Source organism: Callorhinus ursinus, unplaced genomic scaffold (genome assembly GCF_003265705.2).
Source record: "Callorhinus ursinus isolate GAN/ISIS: 27379988/994484 unplaced genomic scaffold, GSC_fseal_2.0 scaffold7, whole genome shotgun sequence".
Lineage (NCBI taxonomy): Eukaryota > Metazoa > Chordata > Mammalia > Carnivora > Otariidae > Callorhinus > Callorhinus ursinus.
In genome coordinates this window covers 73,926,665-73,939,444 of record NW_027397069.1, presented here as the reverse complement: position 1 = coordinate 73,939,444, position 12,780 = coordinate 73,926,665, and the positions used below count along the sequence as shown (strand labels likewise).

Genomic DNA, 12,780 nt, shown 5'->3' with positions numbered 1-12,780 from the left:
CTTTCTAAGAAGACCTTGTGGATCCTGGCTCCTAAACACCTACTAATTTATGAAGATTAGAAGGGTTGATGTGCAGACCAGAGTGGTTCCTGACCATTTTGTGTATAAGGCTCTCTTTTTGATAAAAAATGTTAGGGAGATCCACAGGATAGTAATTGTGCTTCTGCCTTTTTTTTTAAAAGACTTTATTTATTTATTTGTCAGAGAAAGAGAGAGCACAAGCAGGGGGAGCGGCACGCAGAAGGAGAGGGAGAAGCAGGCTCCCCGCTGAGCCGGGAGCCCGATACGGGGCTCGATCCCAGGACCCTGTGATCATGACCTGAGCCGAAGGCAGACACTTAGCCAACTGAGCCACCCAGACATCCCCCCACTTTTTAAAAAGATTTATTTATTTGGGGGGCACGTGAGATGGTGGGTGGTAGGGGCAGAGGGAGAGGGAGAGAGAGAATCTCAAGCAGACCCCACTGAGCACGGAGCCTGAGGAAGGGTTCGATCTCACAATGCTGAGATCAAGACCTGAGCTGAAATCAGGAGCCAGAGGGCTTCACCAACTGGGCCACCCAGGGGCGTCTGTGCTTGTGTCTTTTGATTGAAAAAAAAAAAATACATTGCGACAAAACCTACTGTGAATTCGTTAACATTGTAAAATGAATGTGTTACAGAACAGTTCATATACACATTTGAAAAGAGCAGCATATCTGTGCAATGGATATTTCACTTACATAGTTGACTGGCAATGCTGACTAATGGCTTTCTTGTTCTGAGCCTCCCTGCACGCATGAAATCTGGTTAATGTGTAAATTGGGGAGCGTGAGGACCACCAAGAGAAAACAACACTGGGGGCTACAGAGGCACAAGCTGACTGAGCTTCTTCTACTCCTCCCTTGCTTGCTACTTGCCCTCACCCCGTCCTCCATCCTAACCTCCCCGGCATCACCTCTCGGTTCAGAATGGATTGTTGGTCACACACAACCTGAACTCCTCCTCACCAGAGCCTGTTTCACAGACTGGTTCTGAATTGCAGAGCCTTCTGCTTCTCTTACTAAATTTGCCTGTGATCCCGAAGTCATTACTGGTGGCACTTCCATATCGTCTGCAGACATCCAAGGCGAAGCAGAAGGGAATGGCCTGATGGGCACGTTTCCAGCAGAGGTCCTGCCAGGCGATGCTCTGCCTTCTTGCTTCAGCTCACACTATAAAAAAGCGTCCTTTTGGGGATCTATTTAGTGCCACATTTTTCCTTTTTTGTGCTTTTTGTTGGTGATTTCAGTGTTTAGAATGCCCCCGAAGCATAGTACTGAAGTGCTGTCTGGTGTTTCTAAATGCGAGATGGCTGTGATGTGTCTTACCGAGCACACCAGCTAAGTAAGAGAGACTTGGGTGAGTGTGTGCCACAGTGCTGTTGCTGCTGTGTTGTCGGTGAGTTTGTTGTTAAAGAATCTACAACATTAACTTAAATAGAAACCCACAAAAAACAAGGTTATGTATTGATTGACCAAAGTGTTAGGGCACCTAATGCCATGTTTCTCTTGGGAACAGCGGGTCAGTATTCATGACTTCAGTGCTCACAGAGGCTTTAGAGAACAGAACTACTGTGGATAATGAGATCAACTGAACACACAAATGCAAATGGTACTTCCTCTTCTGGGTGAGCTTAGAACTGGTCCAAGAACTTGCAACTTTGTGGGGGCTGGCAGATACACAAACCAAGAATTATAATTTGGTATGATACTTGTTATGATAGCATTATGTACAAAAAGGGCTCGGAGAACTTAGAGAGCTTAATTCCAGGGTGGGAGAGAACTTCAGGATTGTTCCCAGAGGAGACGGAGAAGAATAGGCGGGTGTCCTGAGGAGAGGAAGGCTTGTGAGAAGGCGGATTTGCCACTGGGCTCAGAAACATGGTGGTTGTGCTTGCACCCTAATTCTGTTATCTTTACTTCCACCTGCCCCTCCCCCCACGCCGGGCCATGTCCTGTCTCCGCTTCTGTTTCTCCCCGCTGCTGCTGGAGCCTCCACTGCTGACATCCAGAGCCTCTTTCCTGTCACTATCATCAGCCATGGTGTGGGAGGTGCCCTGGAACCCCACAAAGAAAGCTGCCCCCCCACCCCCTGGAGCCGGGGGTGGGGTGCTACCCTGAGGGCAGCTACAGTGGTGGCAGGGCCACCTCATCCCTCCGGCCTCCCCCTTGCCAGGGACTGACTTGTGCTCATGCACAGACATCGTTTCTCAGTATGTGGACCTGGTAGACCTTAGCGGCATCCTCACGGGGGGCTGAGGAAATCGTCTGCATTCCTGACACCCCTGCTGCCAAGGGCTCCCCCTCAGGATTAAAAGGTTATGGTGTTACGTGGGAGAGACATATACAGAGCTGTCTTCCTTTGTCCTCTTTATAAATCCTTAAAATCCTGACATAAGTCGATCCCTTCTTTTCTTATTCTTTTTGTCGCGTGTATTGTAATTCACTGAAATCTCCATCATGATTTGCTTTTCCTTTGTAATGAAGTGCTCAAAGCTCAATGCGGTATTCCAGAACAGACTTGCCAAGGTCACACCAAAGACATCCCTTTCCCTGTGGTGCACGATGTGATTGCTTTGCATGGAATGATTTTTGCCCATTTAGCTGCCATGTTGCTTTGTATGTTCTCACGTAATTGCTGTCCACCCTCTGCTCCAGATTTCATCCCTCCATCCATTTTCCACATGAATTGCTGTGTTTCAGATAGTTTTCTCTTGGCTGTGTTGACTTGGCCTGTATTCTTTTTCTTTCTCCATCTTTCAAGTTCATTTTCAGTTTGCAGTGTTTTGATGGAATATCGAAGCCTGTTTACTTGCATTTGGAACGGTTTGAAGCTGGAGGTAAAGCAGGGAGTAGTGGAAACACAAAGCTTAGCATCCCAGCTCTGTTGCTCACTTGCTGTGCGACCTTGGGCAGTCTGCTCAAACTTGCTGAGCTATAACTGTGAGGCAGGGCTAATGACAGCCGCATCACAGCATTGCCGTGAGGATTAGAGAAGACGAAGCCCATAAAACAGCCAGCACACTGCTTGGCTCGCAGTGGCTCGTTAGTGCAGGCTTGTTCCCGTAGCATTCTTCATGGATGAGTGTGGCCGTGGTGGAACGCTGCCCTGGTACAGCCTCTCATACTCCTTACTGGACACGAGATGCACAGAAAGTGTGTTTCTCGCAAGTTTGAATTCTGGAATGAAGATGTATGACGCAGTCTATGAAAATAAATATAAATTTCCTTCGTTCCTGCATCCCTTGAATCATACTTTAAAATGTTAACCATAAAGCCTTGCTTATCAAGGTTAATTTTAGATACTTTATTTTTATATGTAGCTCGTTATTATTTTATCCACATAGTTAAAAAAGTTTCTTTGGGATTTAATTTACTTCAGTACTATTGTAATTCTTTTTTTTTCTAATGTTCACACATTAGTGGATTCACCAGGCTGTCACAGCACCTGAAATGTCTACCATCAGAATTGGTTTTTCAGGATTAAAGCACTGTTTTATAAAAAAGGATCTATGTCAGCATATGAATTTGGTTTTGGAGCGATGGAATTATTAGTTGATGGTATTAGCCCTGATTACTGTTGGAAGTGGGTTGTTCCACTCTAGCAGAGAGAGGGGCCCTGAGAGACTTAGACACAGCCACCTTCATGTTACAAAGGGGAAGGGACAGCCACACCGGTCACTTTCTAAGAGAGCAGGGCCATTTATATATCACAAGTTCAGGGGCGGGAGGAGAAGTTTGGTTCCAGAGAAATCTGGGCTGGCATGAGTACAGCGGGAGCTAGGAGCTGGGGACCCAGGAAGTAGAGGGGATGCCAGAGACAGGCTTCATCTGCTTTGCGATTTTATGTAGGGTTTCTCTGTGGGTGTTGGGGGTGGGGATGGGGGTGTAGGGGCCCATGAGCATTGGCTGGGGGTATTTGAGAAGTTCAAGAGTTCTGGTATTATTTATCTTTGATGTTGCATTTTGTCTGCCTTATGCCCGCATCCAGCTTTCCCGTTCGGTTTGAGTGCTCTACGACATTGCTGACTTTTCATTTTCTTGCAAGACTTGTTTTTTCTCCCAAGTAAGTTCTCTGAGGGAGAGCTTATGATGTAGGGTTTGTGGGTCCGGCATGTTTCTGGTGGCCAACATGGTGAAGAGGATGGTGGTGGGCCCTAAAGTGCAAGGACATAGTGGTCAAGACACCTTCCAGGACGGGATCATCCTGATGGTCTCCCAGGGAGAAGAAAGAAGGGGCTCCTTGTGCCCAAGTGATGTCTTCTTCCTTATCCTCCTTTCTTCCTCGAAACAGCAACCTCATTCCCGTGGCTGCTTCTGGAAGCATTAATTCAGTCTGCATTTCTGATCAGCTGCCCCCACCTTCTCTGCAGTGGGCAATTGATGCAGCACATTTTATTTGGTTTCTTTCCTTATTTTCCTCCACTGCAGTTTCTTTTTCCATTTCCTGTTCAGTGTGTCCTTCCAGAGTTCTTGTGGATAGCTCTGCTTTCTCCATTTTGATGTTCCAAGACTGAATCCCTAGAATCTTAGACCCAAAGAGACCTTAGAAATGTCTTAGTCCAGTTCCCTCATTTTACAGATAAGGAAATTGAGGCCCAGGATTATTAATCAACCCGCCCACTGCTCCCAGACTCGTGTGTGTGTGTGTGTGTGTGTGTGTGTGTGTGTGTGTGTGTGTAAGTTTGGCATTCCTTTATGTAAGGAAATTCCATGAATCTTTTAGTTCTTCAAAAATAGTCTTTGGGCTTCCACTGTCATTGTATTGGTTCATTTTTCGGTTTCTCTTAATTTTATTTCTACAAACCAAGTTCTTAATTTAACCCGGTTTGTCTATCATAGAAAACCTTTGGCACATTTTTCTTTTCCGCTTCCACTCCCTACGGTATATTTAATGGTTATTATGGAAACAAAGTAGTTGGACTCAATTGTCTTTGTCTTTTTGGATCCCGTATTTCCTTAATTTCCCCTCCTCCTGTCAGCGGGATGGGTTTCCACCATGGTGTGTCAGTCAGATTCTTCCAAGGTGTTCCCTCTGCTCTGGGCTCTTCCCTCTTGCGCTATGCACTGTGAGGTTTCTTCAGCGTTTGCAGGTCTTTGATATGTATTTTCAGTGGTCGCTGGATGACTTGCTACTCTTGCCAGATCATCATCTAGGGTAAGAAATGTTACATGTAATTTCTTTTTACTCTGGTGTTCTAAGATCCTAAAAGAAGTTTCATGATTTTTTCCTGTAAGGTTCTCAGTGGAAGCATTAAATCGTGCATTGTCTGCATACGGGCACAAGCAACAATATTTCTTAAAGTGAACACTGGACTTCTCAAATTTGAATCCTCGTGTACCTGGAGCAAGGTTTTCTTTCCCCTGTGGGACTACGTCTCTGGAAATGGAGTACAAGTTGGCGAGCTATTAAGATTTGCTAAACAAGTATCCGTGTCTATAGTGGCTTCTAAGGAAGGCCCCTGAATTGTCTAGCCTGTCTGGGGCAGGTTCTGTCCTTGGCGGCATTGTTGGTGCCACAAGGCTGGTGAGCGCACAGCCTAGAAAGGGTCCGTGTGCGTCTGGATTCAGACTGGGCCTGGCCTTTGAATCCGCAAATACCCCAAGTAAGCTGCTCCTGGAGAAAGGGTGGCTTGTGTTTGTTTTGTTTAGTGTTTGGAGGGGGAGGAGTGGAGAGAATGTCGGAATTCTTAATTTTCTCTATACTTTGATGAGACCAAATGAAAAACTGCCTGCCTCCTTGCTTCATTTTGTTTACATTGACCAGACACAACTGATCCAATTGTTCCCACAATTCTGAGATCATGGAAAGAAAGCAGGCCCCTCTGGAACGGTGGGGATTTGAAAGACGGGGCTTACGGGGAGCCATATCAAGGTGCCGGGGGGTTGGCTCTGAATTGGAGTCTAATAAAATAAGAAATAGTGCCCTCTTGCCTATTCTCCTCTGTGTTTGTTGCTTTCTGTCCATTTGGGGACTTCTCCCAGGAGAGAAGAGTTAAAAGACCTGGCTTCTTATTAATGGTCCTTTAGTCATTATATTTAATCACCCCGATCCTTGCAACAACTCCCATTAAGACTTTACTGCTAGATTATTAATGAGGAAGAGTACATCTGTACGAGTAATTGTGGTTGAGGGAGGTTTAAATACCACGACTGTAATAAACGGGAGATATGAGAATGAGTGATTGCATCAAATCATTAACTTGCAAAATGTTTGGGAACTCTACTATCGAGTTAGTTTCTGTGTAGTCACTGACCTTGGATTTACGGGTTGGACTGGTTTGTGCAACTAGTTTAAGTGACCCACTGAGTTGAATAAATGCAACCATTTTGTATAGTGTGGTTAAAGCTACACCATATATATTTATAAACATATTTATAAATGTATTTATATATACAAAGGAATATGGAAATCATGTTTTAAAATGGCAGCACGCCATAAGCCTATATGTTTTCCATGAGAACTGTTGAGCCTCAAATTTTGAAAATTCTGATTTCAGTTTTTAAGTGGGTATAGATATGAATTGGGCATAGTAATGCCCATGTGGATTACACATTTTCCAATTGTCTAATATTTTAAGTGGTGTCTATATGAGTTTATGTCTTATAACATTCCTAAGCATTCCCTAGGGTGTGCTGTAATTTTCACATTATTATCTCATTCTTTGGTTTTAATAGGATTCGTAAAAGTTTTGAAGTTTTAATTTCAGTTTTTCCCACTGCTTAGAATTTGATGATATAAAATGAAAAGAGGTTTCCATAGTTGCTAACATTCACCAGATTTTGTTCCAAAGCATGGACTTTAGTAGACTTTTGAATTAAATCCACATTCTCCACCCAAGCCTAGTGATATAATCCAACAGTTCAAAGATAGGTATGCCATAAACAGCTATAGTTAAATAATCTAAAGAAAAAAAAATTAAAACATGGAAATACAATAAAACAAGAATTGATCACTTTATAGTGGAATACTCTATAAACTGTCTGCATTGGAAACATGTGGTGAGTTTTAAAACATCTGAGTTCTATAATTCTAAAGTGTATAGTTGATTGGAAGGCAGAGACTTTTTTTCCTTCACTGCATATATAGAAGAATACAGGCTAATATGTTTTTGCTGTCCCAATTTGCACTCGTTTGCTTATTTTTAATTTAGAAAAATCACTGCGGGGTACAAATACGTAAGTATAGTCACCTCGACTAAGTATTTTGTCACTGAGTTCTAAAGTGTGATCATAAAGAGAGTAATTCTGTAAATCTTGCTATTTTATCTGTCTCTCCAAAGCAGAAATCACACGTTAATGTAATCCCCAATAAGAGGAAGAAATTATTTAAAAGAATATACATGGCATAAAAAAGTAACAGGGTCTTTAATTTTAATGATCGTTTTAATTTTTAAGGTATGTCAGTTTATCTGAGTGGCATTATACTAATTGTGTCATAATTACAGGAGCTGAAATGTACCAGCGCTTTTGCAATGTAATGTCTGCACGATCTCATTTAACTTGTTAACTGAAGTCAGACAACCCTTCCGCGTAGGAGGCAATTGAACTCTTAACCATCACAAAAAGTTCTGGCTATAGATGATGCTGTTTTAAATGGGATAATTCACTTTATTTTCTGGGTTGCCTAAAAAGTTCTATTATGTATATATAAAAAGTGCTGTAATAGCCTGCCAGGGGAAATAGAGCAGTGAAAAGGCTAGTTCAGTTTCTTAGCTTATAACTTTTTAAAAAAAAGGTTTTTTTGTTTGTTTGTTTGGTAGACTAAAAAAACCCCTCAAAACATATATAATGAGAATCTTTTCATAAATACTGAAAACAAATGTGTTCCCTTGCTAGATTGTGATGTCCCTACCACTGTAGACTTTTGTTCATCATCTCTACGCATTCCTCCCGCAAAGCGAATAGTGTTTTCTAAAAATTACATTTTGTTAAGGTAAAGAAGGAAGGAAGCACATAGGAGTCTTAAGAGTAACAGTTGCTTCGTGTAATTCCTGAGCATGGTGTGCGAGCCCTAGCCTTTCCCCTGCGCAGCCCTCTCTAGTGCCTGGCCCTTTGGAAACAGCACCAGAAGCCTCCCTGGAGGAGGAGGTCTGGAGGAATCAAAGTGTTTAGCGAAAAGCCAAAAAAACCCATAAGGGACTGGTCTCCGGAGTGCGGCGCCTCCAGTAGGGCTCCTGGAAACTTCTTGCTCTAGTGGCTTCAGTCCCATAATAACGAGATCCTGTGGCAGAGACCAGGGCCAAGTCATTTCACATCTGGGTCTCACTGTCCCATGTATTTAACAGGAGAAGTTGTATTAGCTGTTTTCCAAAGTTCCTCCCAGTTGTGAGAGGTTATGATGTTAACATAATGTCACCAACCACCATTGTTTATGGAGGGCTTCCTCTGTGCCAGGCATGTTCTTTGCGTATTTGTAATAGCCCTGTCTGAAGATACTAACCTGCTTGAAAGCTGAAGTTACTGAGGCTTGTGGAGGTTAAGGACAGAGTCGTAAATGTCCCACAGCTAGTGAAGGGCAAAGCTGGGATGTGCATGGGCCTTTGACGCCACAGTTGGGCTCTTCACCAGCATGCAAAAACTTCCTGTCTTCTGCTGAGGTGATGTGTCTGTGTTTCTAATCCAACAAAGGCCATTGTACGAGAGGTCTGGTAGCTCTGTAAAGCAAGCAGGACTAGTACATCACTCATGGTTCCAAAAGAAGAAAGAAGTGTTCTATTTTTTAAGTAAAATGTCTGTCAGGTGATATGATTTCCTGCTGAGAAAAAGCAAGCTTAAAATGAATTAGTTTTTCATGTTTTTTGAGGAACTAAAGGTTCAGCATACAGTTCCATACGCTGGTCCATTTTATTAGGTAAGAAGAAAAAAACAAAAACAATTTGTTTAGAAAATTTACTTAATCACAGCAAACCCAAACCAGGCATTTTTAGCCAGGAATAATCTTGTCTGTGAGGAGAATATTTATTATACAGATGGAAGTAAAGACTAAAATTGCTGGTAATGTCTTTAACACACTATTTTTATTTCGTCAGTCTTAATAGAGATGAAAGAGAAATCACATGCAGCCTCATCCTCCAGTGCAGGGGAGGGCAGGGGTTGTGTTTTCTCAGAAGAATGCACTTCTAGGTTTCCATGTGGAGTGAGGTGAAGGGCTGCCTCTCCGATGCTCACCCCCTCCTCCTGAGGGCGGAGCTCCTCCTGGAACCCCAGTGGAGTAATCCCTCCGAGGGGGGAGCCGTGGAGCACTTCTCACTCCCGCAATTCATTTTGTCCCTGTGAACCCAGCATCAGCCTTCCAAAGCTTTCCCGTCGTTTCTGTCCTTGACAGTCGAATCTGTCCTTGACAGACACGTTGTTTTTTCTTTTTGCTTTGCCCTGTTTGATTTAAGAAGAACTTGTCCAGTGAGATAACATTGTGTCAGAAGCCCTTTCGGGGCTTGGAAGAGCACCCATCAGGAGGTGCGGGCAGGCCCTGTGTGCTTTGGAGTGGGTGTTAAGCCTCCGGTTCGTAAAAGAAATAGGGGAGCCGGCCTCACATTGGACTGTTGATTTTGTCAAATTCTCTCCCTTTCTCCCTTTGCTCTCCTGACTTACTCCAGTGCAAGGACGTGATGGATCCTGCCTGCCTACTCTCTATGAACTCAGTGTGCTAAATTGTGTCTCAGGTGTGTGCATGTAAAGAGGGCGCCTGGGGGGCTCAGTCGGTTAAGCGTCTGCCGACCCTGGGTTTGAGCCCCGTGTCAGGCTTCCCGCACCGCGGGGAGCCTGCTTCTCCCTCTCCCTCTCCCTCTGCTGCTCCCCCTTATTGTGCTCTTGTTCTTGCTCTCTCTCTTAAATAAATAAAATCTTAAACAACAACAAAAAAAGGATATCTGTATTTTGGTGATGTCTAGTTTGTTGTCCTCTGGGTCTGAATGTCAGAAATGGAAGAATGTCAAATGCCCTTACCTGTTCTGCTGTTTTAAGTGTGTGCATGGACATGTGTTTTTTTTTTGGTTTGTTTTCTTATTTATGTAAGTTGCCAGATGAGCAAGAGCAAGGGGAATATTTTTAAAGGTCATTTTGTGTTCATGTTTTAAAAGTACCGACGAGGAAGCTATTGATTTGAGAAGTTGTGGCCTAGTGGTGAGAAGAGCAAAGAGGCTACTAGTCCCATTGCCTTGTTTCTCCAGGGGACAGCTTTTGTGGCTTGGGTGTGCTCTTGGTTCTGGGATGTGAGGTGTATGTGGTTTCTGGTCATGACTTCTGTCCAGGAGACACATGGCTGCAGGAGCCCTGGGGCATGCGGTTAAATGGGACCTAGAGTTTCATAAAGCTCAGGTGGAGGGAGAGGTGCAATACATTTTTAAGTAGGAGGGCTACAACAATTGTTTTTACTTCTTTGTCTTCAGGAAGACTCAGTCACACGGAAAGCATTCTATCTTGAAATGTGGACCATGGATTAACTGCATCAGAATTCCCCCAAAGGCCTGTTAAAAATGCGTATTTCCAGACTTTCTGGATCAGAATTTTAAAGGGTTGGACATTGCAAATTTGCAACTATCCTACTTCAGAGGGCAGAAGGTATCTGACCACAGTGCTGGTGTTGAGAATGTTGGTCTATATTGCAAGTACTTTATAAAGCATATATTAAAGATGAGGCAGTTATCTGAACTTTTCCCTTCAGCGAAGGCTCTACCTCGCAGGATGGTCACCGTCCTAATTGCTGCAGTAAAAATGGGAACAACTCATAGCATTGGTCGTCCTTTGTCTGTCGGGCTTGTTCAAATAATGGACATACGAAAAAAATCTAACTAGAAAACGTTTGCAATCTTTTGAACTTCAGTCGGTATGGAAAACAATTAGAATGTAGTTAAATTTATACAGTCAGGCACTTTTTGCAAAATACGTCACAGTGGTTAACATGGGTTAAAATCAGTATTTTCTCACCAGAGTTATATTGTGTCGCGATTGGATATTGCTTTAAAAACAGAAAGTAGCTATTTTGGAAAATGCTGATTTGTTTGTTTGTTTGTTTTAACAGGAGAAACTAACCCAAGAGTGTGTATTCAGAGAACAGTTTGAAGAAAACTGGTATAACACGTACTCTTCGAATCTGTATAAACACGTGGACACTGGAAGGCGATACTATGTTGCATTAAATAAAGACGGGACCCCAAGAGAAGGAACGAGGACTAAACGGCACCAGAAATTCACACATTTTTTACCTAGACCAGTGGACCCCGACAAAGTACCTGAACTATATAAGGATATTCTAAGCCAAAGTTGACAAAGACAATTTCTTCACTTGAGCCCTTAAAAAAGTAACCACTATAAAGGTTTCACGCAGTGGGTTCTTATTGATTAGCTGTGTCATCACACCAGCTCCACAGTTGCCAAACTTTGCCGCATGCATAATGTACGATGGAGGCTTGGATGGGAACATGCTGATTTTGTTCTGCACTTAAACAGGCTTGTCCTCCTGGAGGACCGCCGCTGCCCACTTGCTTGATTTATTGTGAGAGGAGGAGAGGGAGACTGAGCGGGGGTGTGAGTGTGTGCGTGGATGAGGAGCAGGGGAGATGGAAGAGAGAAGCAGAAGCAGAGAGGACCGCGGCCTGATGCATGCTGGGATTTAGACGCGCTTTTACATTTTTGATCAGTTGTACTTCATCTTGTATCAGCACAGCTGCCATACTTCGACTCATCAGGATTTTGGCTGGTGGCCTGCGCAAGGGTACGCTGCATTTTCAAAGGCATGGAGGGTGCAGTCTTACTTAAGAGACTTTTTCAGTTAATGCTCACTGGTTCCATCCCGGTGAATTTAAAGCAAAGACCTCTTAGTAAAAATTAAAAAAAAAATAAATAAATAAAAATAAAAAAAAAGTTAAATTTATTTATAGAAATTCCAAAGGCAACATTTTATTTATTTTATATATTTATTTATTATATAGAGTTTATTTTTAATGAAATATGTACAGGCCAGATAGGCATTTTGGAAGCTTTAGGCTCTGTAAGCATTAAATGGCAAAGTCCGCTACGAACCTGTGGTAAATTCATGCAAGTAAATATAACGGTGCATGGATATGAGAAATTCTAATGACCCTAATGTACTAAAGGCGACAATCTCTTTTGTGCCCATATTATTGTAAACTTATGCACATCATTCATGACACTGAGTATTCACTCTTCAGACTGCTTGTTTCCTAGCTTATCCCAGAGGATTAAAGAAAAACTGGGTCTCAAACTTTTATTCTGTGTCTGTAATATTTCCTCTCTCATAAGTGACTTATTCCATCACTGTAACTTCACGGTTGGAAAATATAAGGGTTGGTATATATCCTATGTGTTTAAACCTATTGCAGAATATACCAAAGCTGAACAATAACTATGCTTTTATTTTAGTTGATCTCCAGGACAACAGGACTAACATCAAACATTGTACTGATTTAGAATCCTCAAAAAGAAAAAAAAAACTTAGCACAGATTTTTTTTTTTAATTTTTTTAAGGGACAGAGTCAGATTAAACAGGATCATTCTTGGAGACTTTTTATTTGTGCACTATCAAATATGACATTATACAAGCACCATAGAGGTCATTGTAACATCTTTTACAGAAAATTGCTTTTGGTGTGAACCATCGTAATACATAATAGCACCCTTCAAGTAAAACTTGCAAAATGAAACTAATAAATCTTTATCAGTAATGACAATGAGGGGGAAAGTATTACACTTGTTGACTGTATTTTTTTTTTAAAATGGTCCTCACAAGCACTCAGTT

General features: G+C 42.6%; 1 protein-coding gene across 1 annotated transcript in view; it reads left to right on the top strand.

The window, feature by feature from the left end:
• Nucleotides 1–12,246, top strand: part of FGF9 (fibroblast growth factor 9) — a 30,632-nt gene extending 18,386 nt beyond the window's left edge. Inside the window, exon 3 of the mRNA XM_025874696.2 lies at nt 11,044–12,246. Within this exon, the coding sequence (XP_025730481.1) occupies nt 11,044–11,289 (246 nt within the window). The 3' untranslated portion in view covers nt 11,290–12,246. The remainder of the gene's footprint in view (nt 1–11,043) is intronic.
• Nucleotides 12,247–12,780: the final 534 nt, after the last annotated feature.